Source organism: Tachypleus tridentatus, chromosome 7, assembly GCF_004210375.1.
Source record: "Tachypleus tridentatus isolate NWPU-2018 chromosome 7, ASM421037v1, whole genome shotgun sequence".
NCBI lineage: Eukaryota > Metazoa > Arthropoda > Merostomata > Xiphosura > Limulidae > Tachypleus > Tachypleus tridentatus.
In genome coordinates, this window is record NC_134831.1 from 58,548,521 (window position 1) to 58,568,823 (window position 20,303).

A 20,303-nucleotide genomic window follows, 5' to 3' on the forward strand; every position below is an offset into this window, starting at 1 on the left:
CAACCTCACTTGAGTTTCCATCTTTAACCCTGCATGCTTTACTTTATAGAACCTGTATATCAAGTAGTTTAGTTTAAATAAAACAAAGTTACCTTCGCAAAAGAACGCCATATTTTCGACTTATTTTATAGTATTTTTAATTAATTATCTACAGTTGAGATAATACATAGTGTGAAAATTACGATTTTGAGTAATAATATTCGAATGAATCGGTTTTTTCCTGGATTAAAAATAAATGACAAATGGTTTATATCTGTGTTTTAATTGAATTGGTTCAAGCTTTCACTATATTTTTGACGACTTGTTTTTGTAATAAAAAATATAAATGTTAACAGGTTAAAGAAAACCTAGGCTGGTACCGATTGGACGCTTAGTGCGGAAGGGATGTAGACGATATACACCATAACTTGTAGATTTGGACCAATCGTCTTTCCATTTCACAGAGCGGGAGCAGGTTGTGTACAAAAAAGGTAAAATCGTGCAGCGCGTCTGATTACGTATAACAGGTTGCCTATTTGGTTATGAACGTAGAGCGCCACCTGCCCCTAAATGGAAGTATGTCACTGGGCTGGCGAACATAGGACTTGTTGCTAGTAGCATGAGTGTAGGCTTGATTTTTGAATGTTCTCTCGTGAAACGCCAGATGATAGCATGTGAGAGTGGGAATTGCAAAGTTCAAGCGTATTAGGACTATCTTTTCCATTCACACACGATTTATTTCGTAAATAAGATACTGTAAAATAACTAATCAGTGGCTTGGGGAGTGGTGAGCTCATAATATTGAACATAAAATAGGCGCAAAGAATTTTTTTTTTTTTCAGAAAAATTAGATCTAAACATTCATTGGGAAGCTTGAGTCTTTAATTTCTGTTCAAATATGACATATAAGAAAGTGAATAGGTAAGTTAGAATTTGTCTGTACGTTTTTATTTTTATAATATTAAAATAGACTAAAACTTGTGTGTCGTTCTATGTTCACCTGAACCTTTTTTCTTTCTTTTTTTATCGAAGATTTTTTTTCTTAGTAAAATCTAAAGACTAAAGTTGTTGTGTAAGATTTGCTTTTAATGTCACTAAATGTTTACGTGTGTAAAATTGGCATATCAAACTTTATAAGTGGTAAATGCTTAGTAATTGGGTGAATTTCAGCATGTTCTTTTGAATATAAATCAGAAATTAAGTTAACAGATATTAAGGAAACGAAAATTTTTGACGCTATAAATTATAATTTATAATAAAAGCTTTTTCGCTTATTACCTCTTTTTCCTTTTTTAACTTGCTCAAAATTTTGGAGTTGGCGAAGCTGGTTCAAACCCGTGCGATGTCACAAATATGATAGAGACGGTTGGTTGGTTAGGCGCCTACATTATAGCTAGTAATTCAAAATTAAGGGTGGTGTAATATAGGGAACTGTCCTATATATCTAGATACCATTGACCCTAAGATCCATTGGCTGTAATTAGGATTCACGTTAGTATGTAATCTAGTCTTTCTTCCGACTTTATAAATAAAGGTGCATTTCTGCATGTGGAAGCAAAAAAAAAGAAAAAAAAAAAGGAAAAGAAGGTAATTAACTAGTATGGAATTGCATACTTTGTAGTGTATCAAGTGAACACATTTCAGTGAGATTTATTAAGAAATTCTAGTGCAACCATTTATTAGATATATTCACAGTATCTGCTAGAATGAAGACCGAAATACTGATTTTAACTTATTAAAGGGACTAGTAACGTTAAAAGAAAATCAAATCAGATAACATGCAACTTACAAAAGATACTCTGAATGATCTTGTTGCAATTGCTACACAGAATCGAAATATTTTAGAGAAGGGTAAGAAATGTCATTTGTTTTATTGACAACTTGATATATTATGAAATGAAACAGAATACTAACTTGCTACTGGACTTACTGGTCTTTTTCTTCGACTTGCTTTTCCCAACCTGCTACTTACTACAGAACAAAAATTAAATCCATCACCCCTCATCCCATTAAAAAAAAAAACTAGTTATAGGACCGATAGTCCTTAGGGTCCTATAGGCATGGCACCGAATAGGTGGATTCGTAATTGGGAAATAAAATCGTAATAGTTTTGGTTAACACTAATACCAGTAAAAAAACACACACATTTAAATTATTACTGTGGTTATTTTTAAAACTTGTAAATGTGCAATTAGTCACACAAAAGTTTATTACATATTTTAAACGTTGCTAATCATAAAAAAGTGACGAATCAAAATGCAAGTGTATACTTTATACAAAATATTCATTGTTGGCGAAGATAGCTCGTCGTATAGACCAGGATGATTGGTAATATGTTAGGATGGCACGTCCCTACATTTAATTAAATCCGCTTTAGGTTTAAATCAATGATAAATTAAAGTTAAAACATATTGATTTCTTGCTTTTAACACTATTTTACTTGAATTTTACATTTAACTGTAACTTGCATCTGTTTTCCAACAATAAGTGATTGGTTGAAAAGATGTTTAAATATTCACCCCTCCCCAAAGAACAACAGCAGCATCAACAAAAACAAACCAACATTGTTGCCAAATTTTATTTAACTGAAGTTCATTTTTAGGTTGATAATAATAAGTAATAAACATTTTGTTTAGTAAAAGGCAGAAAAACTTGTACAGTATTCTCGTATATTTTTTGGTACTGTGAGCTTCCGCATATTAAACCTTTGTTATACCGTAATTAGTCTTTTGTCAAGAGCAAAGGTCTTCCTTTTGGCAACAGTCTAGTTTGTGTTAGCCAAGACAATTCCTTTAAAGGGCATAGCAGTTTCTTGTTTGAGTTGTATAGGGATGTGAATAATTGACTGTTTTTTTTTTAGTTAAATACACCTTTAATAAAACTGAATTAAATTTAAATTTGTTTTTACCATCAACACCAGTTCTAGTGATACCATGGGAGCCGATTTCACTGGAGCCAGTTACTGAATTACTAAATGCTGTTATTATTAAAAATTGTACCCCTGTATTCCTTAACCTTATAAATCTCACTATATTCTTACGTTACATATTATAATTTATCTCGGAAGAGATTCCAATTTATTGTTGCGTATTATAATTTCAAATAGCCTGGAACTGAGTTAAATTATAATTTAAATTTAGAAGTTAATGACATGTCGAGTTGAATTGAATTTATGATACTTGCCAGTAAGATTTATACACAGTTTTCTTAATACAAATAGTTTAATATACAAACAGTAATAAAATTTATAGTGATTTATATATATATAATGATTTGACAAATATAATGACAAATAATGATTTATATATAGAAGCGTTATACAAACGTATCAATAATATTGTCTTCCATTTGTTCCGGGACTTCATTTATATCCTATCGAGGGTTCACAATGAACAAATTAATTTCGAGTTTATATGCAAAATTCACTTAACGGGGAACTAGGTAACTCATTGCTGATCACACGTGAGTTTTTCACTACTGAAATTATATAATGACTTTCTAAAAATACTAACGTCCAGTATTAATTCACTGGAGTTAAACTGTTTCTAATGATCAAAATCTATAAACGCTTCTGGTCAATAACTGAAGCTTCTGATTAATAAAAGTTAATTAGTTATTTATATCTGCCAAGGTTTATAGTATGCTAATAGTAGCAAACCAATAATATATACTGTATCTTGGCGCGTCGCGTTGGTTTATTAGCGTTAGGCGAGATTCTAGAAATTAAAGCTAAATAATACTGGTATTTACATGTGTACATTGTTGACCTCTACACTTGAATCTCCTATACAACTTTAGCGAATAGAAGAGAATTTAATTGTATAAATTACATGCAATTTTAAATACATATTTAACTAAAACATACGTCGATATTAAAATAAATGTATAACAGTAAATCCGCCACAATATATATAAAGAGCATCTTTAAATAAACTAATCGTGTTGTATTTATTTTTATCTTTTGAAAATGTGCGTTGCGTTTGAGATTTGAACTTCGTTATAAATTACCCACTGCCGAAAACAAGGTGATGCAAAAATTACCTTTATGTATAGGAATAACTCAAATAGGAATTTTCATGTTTAAATTATAAAAAAGTATCTATTACTTGTACACCATGGCAAGTAATTTTAGTGCGCAATATTTTGACGAGTTTTACTTCACTAGCACCAAAAAAAATAGTGTTGTAATGGAGATGGAAAGTTCATTTCGAACAATTGTTCGTTGCGTTGTGCTTGTAAGTCTGAATAAGGTAATATTATATCAATATAATTGTAATTTACTTCCCACAGTAACGACCTTGGAGCGTCACAGATCGCTGCTCCCGAAAGAATGTCAAAGAAAAACTAACTTGTATTAATTACGTTTAGATAATGTCATATGAGATCCGTAATTTTCACTCTAACATTCATTTTAAAAAACACAATAACTTGCAAAAAAACCAAAAATATGTTTTATATAACTCTTGAAAACATAAACAAAGTGTGGTTTCGATATTAGATAGATAAGCACTAGTTGGACTTCAGGGAGAAAACAAAACATGGTAACAAGTAAAGGTGTGGCGATACGATACGACTATCGTGAAGAGAGTGTCAATACATCGTCCGAGACAATTTATCTTCACGAAATTTGGCAAGCTTTCAATAACCGTTACAAGTCTTTTGTACAGAACAGAAGATCAGTTTGTGAAAGTATTTCTGCTAAAATTTGACGATTCATTAAAGAATGATGAATATTGAGTACCACATATCTTCTTTTATGAAAAACATTACATGCAAAGTAACAATGAAATACAGATATTAGCTTTTTACATTTTTACTTCTCTTGCGAGCTACAATTTAATCGATCAAACCTGATAATAAAAAAACAACAACTAAAGTCTGAAGTATTTGAATAAGACAATGTTATTAATGTAGATAATAAATTACAGACAAGACTGTCAAACTTTGTAACAAACCGCTGGTAAAACTATATGGTTACCATATCGTGGCATCAGTATCCAGATGCAATCACGAGATGTATACCCCTAGTAATATTGACTAGTGCAAGGGATTAAGTGTAATACTATGACTGGAAATTTATGTATGGTGTTAAACGTATTACTTTGTTGAATTAGGTTTTGAATGTAATTCGCGATTCTGGTTTTATAAGTTAAATAATTTCATAATGATTTGTTTTTCAATAGTTCGAGATCTGTTGTATAAGGGTGATCTTCCTAGTGTTTATTGCGCATGACTTAGGCAGTGATCCTCAATATTATCTCATGGTCTCTTCGGATCTCTAGCTTTAAGGTTGCGTGATGATTACTTGCTTCAAAAGATTTTTTTGTAGCGTTACCGCTAAAGATAGGATGATCAAATCACGCTTTGCATTTGGGGCCGTTGCTGCGTTATAAGATTGACAGTGAACTCCTATTATTACGTCATAAAAAGGTAGAACGTGATGCTGTTTGACTAGCCTTCATTCCTCCAGTCTATCAGTTTTGTATTAGGTACGGCTAGTGTAGATAGACCTGAAGCAGTTTTGTACAAATATCCGAAAAACACAAGTGTTAAGGGATAAAGAACTACTGGTCATGTTTACACTAATTTTGTATGGGTGCATAACACCAATGGGTTGAACACCTCATTATCTCCCTATTTTTCACCGCCGCGAGCATTCGAAATGATTGACAAAAATTAAATTAGTTTTATTTTGTTTTTTAAAATCTATAACACAACTTCAATTGACGACCTAATTAGGGAAACAGTGTATAGTATAAACTTCCATATATAGAACAGGAGAAAGTTTCAAACGGTGTGCTGTCTGATATACGGCCTTCTGAGGCCACATAGAGATTGTATCGTATCGGGTGAAAATCTAGGAACCGCCTACGGCTAGACTGGAAACTTAACGCGTCACTGTTTGCCAAGAAGCCCTGTTGTAATAATAATAATATTACTTCATCCTAATTGCGCAGTATTACAAAATGGAACTATAGAAAACCAAAATTCACGTACTAACACGAATTGTGAAACGGATATTATTTGGGATGTTGTTACGCAACCCGCTACAATTAATTTATTTTAAGCAAGAATATTTGATCTTGTCTCTTGTTTTTTCAAAGGAAACACAATTTGCGAGACTAATATTATAATATAGAATCTCGGATTTCGATACTTAGGTGAGCATAGTACAGATAGCTACTTGCATAGCTTTGTACTTAACGTAGAAAAATAGATAATTCTTTCCGTTGTACTCGTACTTACGGCTGTAGTATGTTCAGTTATGTTCTTAGTTTGACTCTGAGGACCTGTCTTGATCTAGATAGAAATACTATAGTAAATATATAATCTATTAAAATCCCGTCCGTTTGACTCGTGAATTTTAAACTCCTAATGGAGCGGATTGTATCTGAGTGCTTACTCTTGCTAGTAGGGCTTGTAAATAGAAACAGTGAAAATTAGTGTCAGAGCTATGAATTCTCACCCACCAACAAAGAAGGCATTATTGTTAATATTCTATTAAAGTACTATTTATTATTTTAACAACAAAAACGCCTACTTGGAATGTACTTATGTAACACTTCCTTAACATGCATATTTATATTAAAAAGAATTGCAAAAATATTTTAACATGCGGTTCACATCGGTAATGCTAGAGGAATATCCCAGCTTTGAGACTAGAAATCCATAATGCTGTTTGCAGGAGGTAAAAGTCTAAGTTTTCGGACTGGTCTCGCAAATTGTGTTGCATTTCTTTATTCCCTACAGCACTTTAAGCACTTGTCATATGAGTGTTGGTACGGCTTTTTAGTGAAGCAAAACCGTTTATTTAAAGTTCGATTTTATGCAATTAAATTCTCATATTGATTCTAGAACTCAAAACCTGTCGAAAGATGGAAGCTTAACTATCTGCAGTATCTAATGAAAAACCACCTCAGACCTTTGAAGTACTTACTACTTAACACCTGCAGGCATAGCATAATAGGCTTTCAGCCGGAAATGTAGTTTCAACTACCCCTTGTCTGCTCGGTGGGATTTTGTAGATGAAGTCTTTCACTGTTTGTTCTCTTTGTGGCTGCGGTATAGCGGCTCTGAATTTTTGTTTTATAGAACAGACTCCTAGACGATAGATCCGTAATCTTATGACTGATTTTGAGATCTAATTACAGTTTTAGAGTCAGAAGATCGAACTCTTTCGAATGATGTATTTGACAACGCTCAAGATATCATAGATTAATTTGCTCTAATCCTGCCTAAAAGAATTTCGAGCCCCGCAGCTATTAAGGATTTTTATTTTTCTAGATGATGTGGTAATGTAGATTGAACTTACATGTGAAACACAAACTGTTAGGCGTTTAAAGGATTCTGGAATTATGCTGTAAGGTTTAGATGTGTTAAAATACAGTTTATTTTGAATGCAATTTACACCATGAAGATATACATTTTCAGACTGTACTCCCAGTAAGAAACGTTTTGATATACTCCGATTTTTTTTTTTTTTGTGTGTGTGTGTGTAGTTAGAATTTCACCGTCACAGCTATAGAGAACTCGTGACCATAAAATGTGGAGCGCGAGCGTGCGGCAACAGATGCAAATGAATAGTTGGATTCGCAGTTCAAGTGCGCTAAATCTCCGGCTCATACCCAGTCTCATTTAGTTGAAGACAACAACGCAATCCTTATGTTACGACGTAAACCAATTAGGGAATGAAATCAATTATTAATCAGCCAATCAAATGTCGTGCTTAGGAAAATATAGATTTAGCGGGTTATTAACTATGTCTCTTATGTACATTCGGTTTCCAAATCCGAGTCTGAAAGTATATTACACGTCAATTCGTCGAGCTTACCTTTAAGTGCAGGTAAAATGTGATTTTACATAAAATAACTAAATATTGAAGACAGAGTTGTTACGAAATTATGACTGAATAACTGGACAGAACTGAAGTTTTATTTGGCGTTTTTTGTGGTTTTTTTCATTTCACCTGAGTGAAAAGAATTTTGAAAATCCGTCAAGTGGTGACAGGAGTGGCAGTAGATTACTGTAATTGTTTTATACAATATACTTTAAATGACAAAAGAGCATGATTGGTCCCCTTCTTATTGTTATTCGTTGAAGAATAGGCACACACTAGTCTTAGTTAATTTCTGAGTGTATAGATTCACACCCATTGTACAGTAGCACCATTTTTCAGAGTAAAGTAGCGCTAACTCGTGAATTTGGGAGTCTCTTGCATTAAACCTATCTAGAGTAGTTGATGATTCATGTCGTGTTTGTAGATTATACACAACAATAAATGAAGTAGTGTAATTGATAATTTTTTTATAAATATAAAACACGTGAGGGTATTAAAAAGCTTATATAAAAGTCTAAACTGTTTAAGACGATATCTTTTATATGCCATTCTTTACATGATTTAATAAAATTCCAACAGTAACCATGATTCTGCGCATAATTTTTGGTACTTCAATCATTTTGCTAAATAACAACAGAAAACTTAGATTTCTGTCAACTATTTTAAATCAAATCGAGAAAAGGTATCAGGTTTTATGTTGGTTGAGGTTTTGTTTCATTTTTATTATGCAATTTTTATTTATTTTTAAATTATTTGTATCCTTTAGCTGTCTTTGTGATTCTAATACCAACCTTCATAAGGAATATTGTGGGGAAGGGGAAGTTGAACTATAATAGAAGTGATTTAATAAATTAAAATAGTAAATATTTATATAGTCGTATATACATTTATTACTATTTTTAATGGCACTTCTGTTTTGGATACTTCATTACTTAATACATTTTTAAGTGTAACCTAAACCAGCCCTACTTGCAGTTTCATATAGGCATAGCTATATCACATACATTTACTATTATTTCTTCTACCCCTCTACGTATTTGAAGAAATAATAGTAACTGAATGTGATATCAGATCAAAAGGTAAAAAAAAAAAAAAATCATGGGGATGAAGATGCACTTTATGCTGAGGTACAAAAGGGAAGATGATTCGAGTATTTATAGTTTAAGTATAAACATAGCACTCGGATTGCAATTTGGGACTTAAAGGATTGTTAAAGGAAAATTGGTCACCAGTGGTATAGGGGATGACTGTAGGAGTAATGAATTCCTAATATCCACAAGTGGTCAACAGTCATTACTCCAAGATACATAACTCCACAAACGTGTGTGTAAAAAAAATGAAGGACATATTAATATTTATTTAAAATGTGGTTTCAGGCCCGGCATGGCCAGGTGGTTAGGGCACTCGACTCGTAGTTCGAGGATCGAAGATTTGAATCCCTGTCACACCAAACGTACTCACCCTTTCAGCCTTGGAGACGTTATAATGTGATGGCCAACCACATTATTCGTTGGTAAAAGAGTAGCCCAAGAATTGGCGGTGGGTAGCGATGACTAGCTGTCTTTCCTCTGGTCTTACATTGCTAAATTGGGGACGGCTAGCGTCCTCGTGTAACTTTGCGCGAAATTCAAAAACTAATGTGGTTTCACAGTGAATCACTATTTCAATGCAAGTCGCCTAAGCTCAGTACCATATTTAAAAATGTTTTAAATGACTTGGAATAACAACTAAACTAGCTTGATCAACTAAGTAGCAGCTGGCAAAAAAGTAAAATAAGTTAATTTTCGTCTATCTATTTTGTTGTTAATTTATTACTTTACATGTAATGTTTATTATAAAAGAAGTGAAGACAACATCCGTTACTCAGTACTCGTCTTCCATTACTAAATCACAATTTTACTGGAAATTCTGATTATTTTCGTTACAAAAGACTTACAATGGTTTTTGAAAGCTTGATAAATTTCGTTGAGGTACATAAATCACATCGCTGTATTGCCACATCTTTGCTAAAAACACAACAGTGCATTGGAAATTAAAAATATAAGTGTGGGTATACTGTATTTATTTTTCAATTTTTTTGCGGATACACAAACCAGTTATTAATATGTAATGGGCGTAGTTCGGTACTTACATTGTTTGCAGTGAATATCAGATACTCGATGTGCATAGATTCATTTGGTGAAATTTTGTACGGATGTTTGTGTGTGAGGGGGTGATGAGAAAGTTTGGATCCTTACTTTTTGCGATAGTTTATCATATTCAAATTCGAAATCCGCCTGTTGATATAATTTACGTGCGAAACTAAATTGTAATTTTGTGTTACGTTGTGATGCTTTAAGTTTTGTATATCACCAGAAACCTGTTAACTTATTTATTTGCATTGCATGCGTGTGTGTTTGATTTGGCTTTTTTCCCAGATTTCAATTTGGAGTTTTTCGCTGGATGTATCTTTGTGTTTTATGCGGCTGCGTTTTCTTTGCTCTGAACTGAATTGGCTTTGCTTTTGCATGTCTGTTCGACGATAGCCTATTCATGATTGGTCTAACTGCAGTGAAAAATTATAAACCTTAATGACTTATGTAGATAGGGTTAACGTTGCAAATATGGTTATGTGGTTTTTGCAATGACGTCTTAAAGGCGTCATCCAGATGACTAATTTAAATTCATGACGTTCATCTCGTAACTGTTTTTACGTACGTTTTTTTTTTTTTTAACATTAAAAATGTTGGATGACGTTCCCTTAAATTTTCCTTCTGAAGCCAAAGAGAATAGGAGGTTCGGTTAACAGATGTGTGTGTACCTGTACTATTAGTCTCTGTCGTCAGCGTGGTAATATTTGACGCATTACAAGGTAGTGAAGTTAGAAATTTTATTCAAATTAAATGAATAATTAAGAGCTCTTACAAACTGATATCACCTAGATAAGTCGCGATCATAGCTATGGACTTATTATTTACAAAGTATCATATCTACTTTCCAAAAGATTGACTACTTTTGATACAAAGATCATTTTAGTAAGTGACTGAAGTTACATTCTTCGTGGAACGTATCTGCCACTAAACCAGGTGAGCGAAGCTATATTAAATTGAGGCTTGACCTTGAAGATGAAGGTTAATCTATCTGTTGAAAACATCTTCCAAAGCTACATTGTGTAATTAAAATATTATGTACATATGAGATTTTTTAAGTCTTTTTAAGTTAGAAAAGGTTAATGCTGACGAAGTTAATTGTGTACTCTAAGTAGAAGATTTGGTAAGAAACCTTAATTCGAAACTTTAGAAGTTTTGTAGTTTACATGAATAAATTAACTTTTATTTTAAAACTTCGAAAGCCTGCTGTGCTGTGAATCTGAATGTTCATGTATCATTTCCTGTTATCTTAAAAACACGCTCCGCACCCTGTGAATGAGGAGGCACTGTAAGTGGGGTTGCAAACCCCACTATTCGATCAGGTAAAAGTAGCGCTAGAGCTGGTGACAGGTATTGTTAACAAGCTGTCTTCCCTACAGTCAGCCATTTCAATAGCTTGGACGGCTATGCATAGATAACTCTTTGTGTAGCTTTATGCGAAAATTCTGGAAGTCTACGAAGTATGCAACTCCTAAGCTGTTGATGCGTGAAGCGCCTTAAGTTTGAGGGCTTGATCATGCTTCATTATAAGAGTTATTTGTCAGCGGCGAACAACAAAATATAATGGTATTACTAAAGTTGAAAACCAGTATCAGGTTAGATAAAACTGGATTGTTAAAATGATTAGAAGTCTTATTACAATGGTGCTTCAAAGTTATAATCTAAAACACTATATATCTTTAGCCCTTTCAGCTATGTGTATCAATGGTGTGTTCAGGCAGTATTTAGTTTATTCATATGGGTGTTAACTAATGAGCATATGGTAAAGGATTAGCCAAGCTTCTCCCTTTCTTCCCTCTTCACTGCAGATCAGCAGTAACAACTATAAGCAGAAGGGAAGAAACAGTTTAAATAAATTTATAAGAATTTCTGCTTGAACTCTAACATTTTAATTCATAGCAAAGAATTTTATAAAATGTACCAAATTGTCTTGTTTCAACTTAAAAGTAAAATAAAGGACAGCTTCGAAATTATTATTCACGTTAATTGTCACTTAGCGATCAAAATCAGCATGATTAAACAATAATGAACTTGAAGAAATCAAAACTTTTTGAATATAAAAATTCACCACGCCTTCCAATCGTAATCCAAAGGTCATGACAGAGATTGCCTGTAGTAACAGTACCCAAAAGCGATGGGGATATTCCACCTATCTGACAAAAACCAAAAAGCAGATGAGACACCACTCAGCAGTCATGGAAAATTGAGGGTGCAGAGTTGAATGTTTATGCTCACAACGTCTCAACTCTTACTGCGTTTCACTATCTGCAGCCAGTCGTGGGAAGGCAGTTAGTTACCCTTAAATAAATGTATTAAAGTCTAAAGTAGAAATGAAATAGTCTATGAACCACTATCGGTTCAGATATGTGATTCTTACCGACTGTGTTACCTTTCTTCGCTACTGATTGGTCACAGAAAGGGTGTAGCGGATACCACCATTTTTTTAAAACTCCAACAACGTTGATATATCATTCCCCCGGGTTTCTGAACAAGAATCGGTTTAAGGGAGCTGGTTTTTAGTAAACCTTAGCTTCAGATGATAGTGCAAATGCGTGTGTACCTAAGCCATTTTTTAACCTAATTGTCCAGTTGGTACTAACTGTGTTCTTTTATGGTTAATATCTAAAACTAATAGAAGCTTCTAACAACAGGTGAGTTAAGATGATCTTCCTTTGATGTTTGGTCTTATAAAATGTAACTCGTATCCAAAATAGGAAAATATTGTTTAAGTTATATTTCAAAACTGTCATACTTTTTTTTTTTGTATAAATATTGGCTATTATCAAATGTTTGTGAACCATAGCTGTTTAATTTAGGATATATGTGGGCGGAAGGGGGGATTCAGTGCAGCCAAACTGGTGTGGTTACGTGCATGCAAGGGCCTATGCCTGATTTACAAAATGGCGTAGGCGTATCGTGAAGGTGAAGTCGTCTGTTCAACGTGTTCCTTTGTAAACCCACCTGTTGATATGTTACTCAATTCTAGATTAAAATACATAGTTAAAGTCAACAGAATTGCTTCATTCGACAGCTTTCTAAGAAATCTAATCAGAGTTAGAAAAAGCATATTGTTGGAATATTATTTAAGCTTATATAATATGAAAGTAGGCGTTTGATTTAAACTTTTTAGCTACTTTGTTTTATTTTCTCACTCTCAACCAGTATGTTCTGGTTTTCTAGGAGCTGTGAAAATGAGTTTAGTGTACACGTTACAAAACATTGTTTCCTCTGATAATAAACCTACGTGTAAAGTATAATTTTCTTTTTGCAACATGATTATAGTACAATATTATAATATATAAACAAGAATTATGATTCCGTTGAAAGTTACTGTTTTAGGAATGGTAGCCTTCTAAAATCAGACATATGAGCTTACAGTATAAAGACAGTATGCAACTTTATTTACAAGGGGGTTGGGGGTTGGGGAATGGTTATGTTCGACAAGGACACACACATACACTTTATGACTCAATACTGTACAACAGCTTAAAATATCGATAACAAGGAGGGCACCCAGTTCTAGCCTGAATGCATTCTAATCATTAACGACTTTGCATTTAGACCGGCATAACGCTATTTGGTATTTTAATTTTTAGTTCATTTTGATAAGAGATTATTAGTAACTACTGAGGAGGACCTGACCCTACGAATACTAGGCAAACTGTTAGTTTACCTTCTAAAGAGCAAGCTGAATGATTGTAGTTTGTTTTTGTATTTCGGAAAATGTTACGCTATACTGTGGTAGGTATTGTATTAAAAACTAATATTTTAACGTTGAATAAGTTAGAACAGCGTATTTGAGATTGTTCCCATTTTTTTAACGCTTCTCGGTAGTTTAATGTTTTGAATTCAAATGCTCCTTTCTTTTTATTATTTCACTCTGAATTTTTTTAAAGAGAAGACAATAGATTGGAACAATTTAACAATGTTATCGTTAGAGTGAAGTAGGACAAACTCCTGGGAGTTTATCAGTGATCTAATGTCTTAGATTAATTAGTTTCGTATTCTTGAGAAACAAGTTAATCTTTCCAGGGAGGGCTAAACTAGTTTAGCTACACAATATAAGATTATTTTAAACTGGTTTACGAGTTGATAGATCCATAAATTTACTCTTGTACATGAAAATGTGTCTATATTATGGCACGCGGTAAACATTTAATCGTGAAAACAAAGGTTTAGTTGGACAGCAAACAATAAATTGTAGTAATTTTCGTCGATATGTTTATATTAGGTATTACTGTAATTTGAAATATTTTGGTTAAATAATCCCACATAAGTTCAAATACAAGATACGTTATCAAAGTATTTATGAACTGCACTGTAGAATTTACAATAAAGCCCTGAGTAAAATACATCTTGAGAAATTAAAAATTAATATTCTTATAACAGCAATCGTATTTGTCAACTATTTAACTTTCAATTGTAAAAGCACAAGATTTTATTTAATACATCAGATATTGTATGTAACAATGTGTTACAGCTTACAAGACGTATATAATGCATCTTCTGATCCTTCACATATTATAAAGGGTTGGGTACGTGATATTAAAACGACGTTGAACATGCAAATCAGTAAGTAACATGACTATAAAAGTTCCCCCACCTCTTTTAACATTATTTGCCTTTCATAGGTTGTGTGATGTCACCCAATTGGTTATTTTTATGAAAAGTGCGTAACATTCCTTTCTCATGAAAAATATTCATATATTCAAGTCACAAAGATATGCTCAATTTAGAATTTAATTTCCAAAATGGAGATATCCCTTTTACATATTGACACTTAAAGGGTAAAATTGGAGTACCAAGACTATGCAGAAAGAGATCTACAAGTATCTCAACCGCGGTGAGTAAAGTGTGGAGTCTTGTGATACGTGAGAACCCACGAACAAGAAATACAGTAAGTAGCAAAACCCGGCCCAGACAACAGTACGCAAATTAATCGAGGATTATCTCCGGTTGGAAAAGCGGCACAAGAAATGTTTATATAAGTTGCCTCTATGACATACCAGTTCACCTGTCACATATCTCAAGCAAGTAAAGAATGATACGGGTATTCATACTATTCCGTACTGAGATGCAGTGCCTACATATTTATATGCGATAAGACAGTTGAAACTGGCGCTTGAAAAACCATCGTCTTCGTAAACAAACTGACCTATCCAGAAAAATAGCTAGTAGCAATGTTATGTTTTTGATGTCACAGCCTTGGAAACTACACTGCAGAGCTACTGTCGAAATGCACGACTGTAAGATTGAGCATGACCGGAAGTGGTAATAATATGATTCTCCAATATTGCTTTACTGTAACGTTTATTATTATATCTTTATTTTTGGATATTTTTACTTCATAACAATTCGAATCCAAAAAATATTATATTTGCCAACACACACGAGTACATTTCATACTGGCTGTTAATTTGACTGCTGGACGTGATCTAGTGGTTAGCGTGCCAGACTGTGATTTACAAGAATACATGATTCATTTCTTTATCGAAAAAAAAAAATAAAAAATCGCGTTCTACTCTGTAAGGCTGTGTGTATGTTATAAGAGTGACAGTAAAATCTTACTATTCTATTATAGTGACCCAAGAGTTAGCAATGGATGCTTTCGACTTGCTACTTTCCTTCTAAATCAACCAATTTAAAAATAGGGACAGCTAACGTAGAAAATCTTTGTGTAGCGAATATCCGAAAAAAATCTAACTCTGCTTGACAGGCAGGTGTTCATAAGGATATCTTTAGGTTCATATGAAGTTGTTTTCAAGAGAGTTTGGGTTTAGTTCTTTGATATTTTAACAAAGCTACTCAAAAGGATTTTTGGCGCATAGTTGTTTCTAATTTTGACTGAAAGAATAGAGAAGGCAACCAGTCAATATCACTCACTGCCACGTTTTGTGCTACTTCTGTTTGACAGAATAGTGGAATTTGACTACTATTCTTATAGTAAATCCACGATCTTAAAATACAGATTGCATTTATGTGGCTATAGACCGTAAACCACGAAATCTAGGATTAACAGTTTGGGCACCTAACCGCTATTTAACACTCGGCCCGTCTTTCTAAGACCGAAAACAAAGCGAAAATTGGCTTAATTTTAATATTAACTATTATTATTATTGTACATGTTAAACCTAACCCTTCGATGGCTCAGTGGTAAGTTTGGGGACTCGCAACTCTAAAAATCGGATTGTAATACCTGTGATGAGTAACCCATTATGTAGATTTGTACTTAAGCAAAAAGGCATTAAACTTAAGATATTCGTTGTTATTAAACAAAAACAGAAGCATAGCATGTCTTTTTATCTATTCGTAGTTTAATATGTAGAATTGTAATAAACAGCCTCCCCTCAGTGGGACAGTGCTATGTCTACGGGACTTACAACGCTTGAAACCGGGTTTCGATACCCAGGATTGGCATAGCACAGATAGCTTATTATGTAACGTTGTGCTTAATTTTAAAAAAATAACGGCAAAGAGCTTAAATTTAATGTTGCCATGTGAAATTATTATAAAGTCGAAAACATGCTAATACTTTCTCTGAATTTTAGCTTTTAGTAATATGTAATCTTAATGCCAGAGATCTATTTCACATTTTAAGTTAACACATTCCTAATATTATTAGTGATTTTTTCGAAATAATGATTAATTTTTTATTTTTTACAGAACTTTCCACGTCACATCGAATCCGTGACAGATGATCCACCTTTCACCGGAATGAAACTAGGCCTACGAATTATCTTCGTTATAGAGATGAGAAGATAAGTTATTAAAAGAGAACTGTTGTGAACTCTGAATTACTGTGAACTTTGCTACATTTTCTTTGGTTTAATATTTATTGCGAGTATCGCAAAGCACTGAGGAGTAAAAAAAAAAATGCCTGGTAGTTTACTTGCTATTAATTCAAAAGTTCATCGTTCAGATTCGACACGTTCCGATTCGGACGCGAGCAGTGATTCCCGAGCGTCAGCGAAAAAAGTGAGTTTTAATAAAGCTGTTAGGGTTAAAAAGTACCCTCGTAGGACTGAAACCTACATAAATGGAAGCAAATCAAACGGCAACCACGTTTCCAATGAAATTAGTCCTGAAAAGAGATTCTGGTTTAAAGTGTATAAAAATCGCCATCATCATGAGCCAAATATGGAACAGGTCAAAAAGGAGTACGATTACTCTACGTCTAACTCGAACAATAAACGTAATGGCTTTGACAAGAACAATCTAACGTCTGTTATCAGAACTAACGATATCACAGATGAAACAGGTGAAAAAATATTGACAGGTAAAAGTTTCAGTTTGGGACGTGACAGTAAAGCTAAGAGGGATGATAGCTTCTCCACTAAAGTTTCACCTGAGGCCCCACGAGTGAAAAATGATCATGTTAGAAATATTGTAAAAATATTTAACAAGGAAGCATTTTATCGGCATGAAAATACAAATGATCATCCTGAAGCAATAAAAGATTCAAAGACAAAAAATAATAGTGTGTCTGTAGAGTCATTTAAAACCCCAGCAGATCATTTAGAAGTTAATACTAAAAGTATTCGAGAAAATAAACCCAAGAAAAACAAAATCTTCAATGGCGTCAAAGTGATATTTGGAATGACACATTTAAAAAAGAAGGATAATAAAAATTTAGTTAATTCGAAAAACCAAGAAAACACAGTTCGTAACTACAGAGAACATTGTGTTCCAAGTGAAGTGGTCTCGACTAATCCGAAAGGCCCTTTTATGATTGATGATCGTATAATGAATAATGATCTCCAAGAAAGGCCTTTTGGTCGTTTGAGAAAAAATTCATCATCGTCTTGGAGATCTTTCGATGAAAACGATTCTTCTATTGATATTCAACCTGTTGAAAACAAAATCAATATTATGAGAGCAGCTAGAAGCGCTGAGATCCTGAGAGGCCCATCTTTATCTAGCTTGAATTCCGATACGTGGAAAAACAGCGATAGAACAGTGCCAAATAATAACACATTTATGACGAATTCTCTCTCCCAGAATGACAAACGCTTTCAGACATTTGACGAGAGTGATCACGTTCTGAAAGAGCATAGATGGGAAGAAAGTTATGATGATAAACATACTTCTAATAACCGACGAGTCAAGTCTTGTGATGATCTACTTACAGATCATGATAACAGTTTGTATAACACAACAGCCAAAGGTGTGTCTTCAGATAATATTTACCAAAGGCAAGATGACAGAGACTGGCCTTTGGATAAGCTTGTAGAACAGCAGTTCTCACAACACGCGTATAAACTCACAGAAGAAAAAGGTGTTCAGTGTAGTAAGGCGTCCATATTAAGAGATTCCTCTGTTACATGTGAAAATGAAGATCAATCAAGAATAATCCGTTCAAAAGATGGATTCGTTTCAGCTTACAGTAATGTTCCTATGTTAGATTATCACAATAGTAATAATCACAATAAATGTGATATGGAGACGGGCTTCATGAATTGTGCAAATAGTGAAGCTATCTACAGTCGAGTAAATAAGCAAAAGGACAAGAAGGCAAAAGAAAAGAATAACACACTGGGTGAGAAATTTAGATCAGAAAGCTCTCTCTTTGATATGCCATCTAACAAACTGCACCACTATTCTACCCTCCCGTATGAAGGGTCCCTGAATGAATTAAAAACTAAAAACGATTCATTAGGTCTGAAACTAAACACAAGTTTAGACAATCATAATAAGCACAAGACCCTCCTAGGAAAGACGCATGTTTGGGAAAAGAATGATAAGAAAAAATGGTACAACGTAGACCGCAAATTGAGTGAGAAAAATTATAGGGGTAGCTATTTTGATATCAGTTACAGCAAGGAGGCTGATTTGTCAAGTGAAGCTACCAATCGTTATCATAAGAATAGAGCTATTTCTTCATCGGTAATTCGCGAGCTTAATCCCCAGAAACAAGAAATTAGCTATGAAAACGTGCCATACCAGAATGATAGACAGATAAATAGTGTTCCCGTGGGTGGAGGATTGTGTCCTAAGATGGCAGAAGAAGACTATCGTCGAGAGATGGCGCAAAGCGATGTTTCATATCAATCAAGTTGTGTTGAAAACGATACCAACAGCTCTGTGGCTCGAGTTGAGAAAAAAGATGATGTGAATAGACGTGTTTTTACTCTGAACAAACAACAACTAAAGGAAAAAGAAAAGCAAAATGAAAAGGTTCATCTACTGATGAAAAAACAAGGTGTGGAAGAAAGCTTTTCCGAATTTCGGAATGACCAATTCTATGTTAATGATACCAAAGGCAGGGGTACTCATTCAGATCATTATGTGCAGAGTGACTCTTCTGACGTCAGAAGAGGTTTTTCTTCTGCTTCTCAATCTCAACAGAAAGCTCCAGTGCGACGAAGTAACAGCACAGCTATTAGTGGAAACAGCAGAGAACGGAAAAATCGTCACTATGGATATTTAACAGGGTCATCAGCTGCCTCTGGGGTGTCCAGTTCGGACAGTGACTCAACAAGGCGGCGTAAGCCACTGGTCATGTATATTCCGGGAATTAGCCATTATGAAAAACACGCAGATCAAAATGAACAATGCAGTTCAGTGGCTCGAGTTGTTCGTAGCCGGTCTGTGTTGTCTTCCAAACCAGGCAAGTACCAAAAGCGTGGAGTTAACAAGTACAGACACCATGTTGGTGATACGTCTGAAGTAATTTCGGAAGAACCAGACACTCTTGCTCCACTGGCAACTTTAGGTAAATTTCGTAAAAGTAAACATGGAAGCGAGAGTAAGAGCCGAAGCGACCTGCAACGGAGACATTCTATGCCAAAAGACGCTAAATTTAGTTGGTTTAAGTGGAAGGTAAGAGTAAGACCATCACGTGAATCGTGACGTAATGTATGGATTTAGTGGAGTTTATTGTAAATAAGTGTATTGGTATGATTCCCTGGTGATAGGAGCACTTTTAAAGTGACATGGGTATTCTTATGTGACTTGTTCTACGTGAATATTTACATTTTTGCTACTTTGAACACATGCAGCTTGTTGCTGTGGACATATTAATTAAAACAGGTGCGAAATGATAGCTTGTGGTGGTAAATTAACTCATCACTGTTGCGGTTCTTGATGATAGCTTTGATATGAAAGGTAACTGGAAATATGTGATTAAGACTACCTTAAATAGGACAACTGCGACGTTACATAATCCGCATACGATGTAGAAAATAACACAACTTGAGTCAAAACGTTGGGTGATGAATTTGAGTTCTGTGATTAAATTTTCTATATGCGGATACAAATATTTTCGGATATATATAATAATTTGTATAGAAAGAAGAGTCTTTTGTTAACCGACATTTTTGAAATATTAAGACTGATTCGTTCAAACGCTTGGCAAAAAA

The 20,303-nt window shown here is 33.9% G+C and overlaps 1 protein-coding gene across 3 annotated transcripts; it reads left to right on the plus strand.

Moving 5' to 3' along the window:
• Positions 1–335: 335 nt before the first annotated feature.
• Positions 336–20,071, plus strand: LOC143255748 (uncharacterized). Of its 3 annotated transcripts, none has more exons than XM_076511922.1 (2): positions 336–470; positions 16,609–20,071. In XM_076511922.1, exon 2 carries the CDS (start codon positions 16,819–16,821, stop codon positions 19,792–19,794), a length of 2,976 nt encoding a protein of 991 aa, XP_076368037.1. In that variant the 5' UTR covers positions 336–470; positions 16,609–16,818; the 3' UTR covers positions 19,795–20,071. The 3 variants fall into 3 exon arrangements, with proteins under 3 accessions (XP_076368037.1, XP_076368034.1, XP_076368036.1); XM_076511919.1 differs by lacking the exon at positions 336–470 and adding an exon at positions 522–900; XM_076511921.1 differs by lacking the exon at positions 336–470 and adding an exon at positions 10,599–10,881.
• Positions 20,072–20,303: the final 232 nt, after the last annotated feature.

Excerpts from the sequence above, each read along its gene's own strand:
- LOC143255748 (XM_076511922.1), top strand. The coding sequence starts at position 16,819 with ATGCCTGGTAGTTTACTTGCTATTAATTCAAAAGTTCATCGTTCAGAT.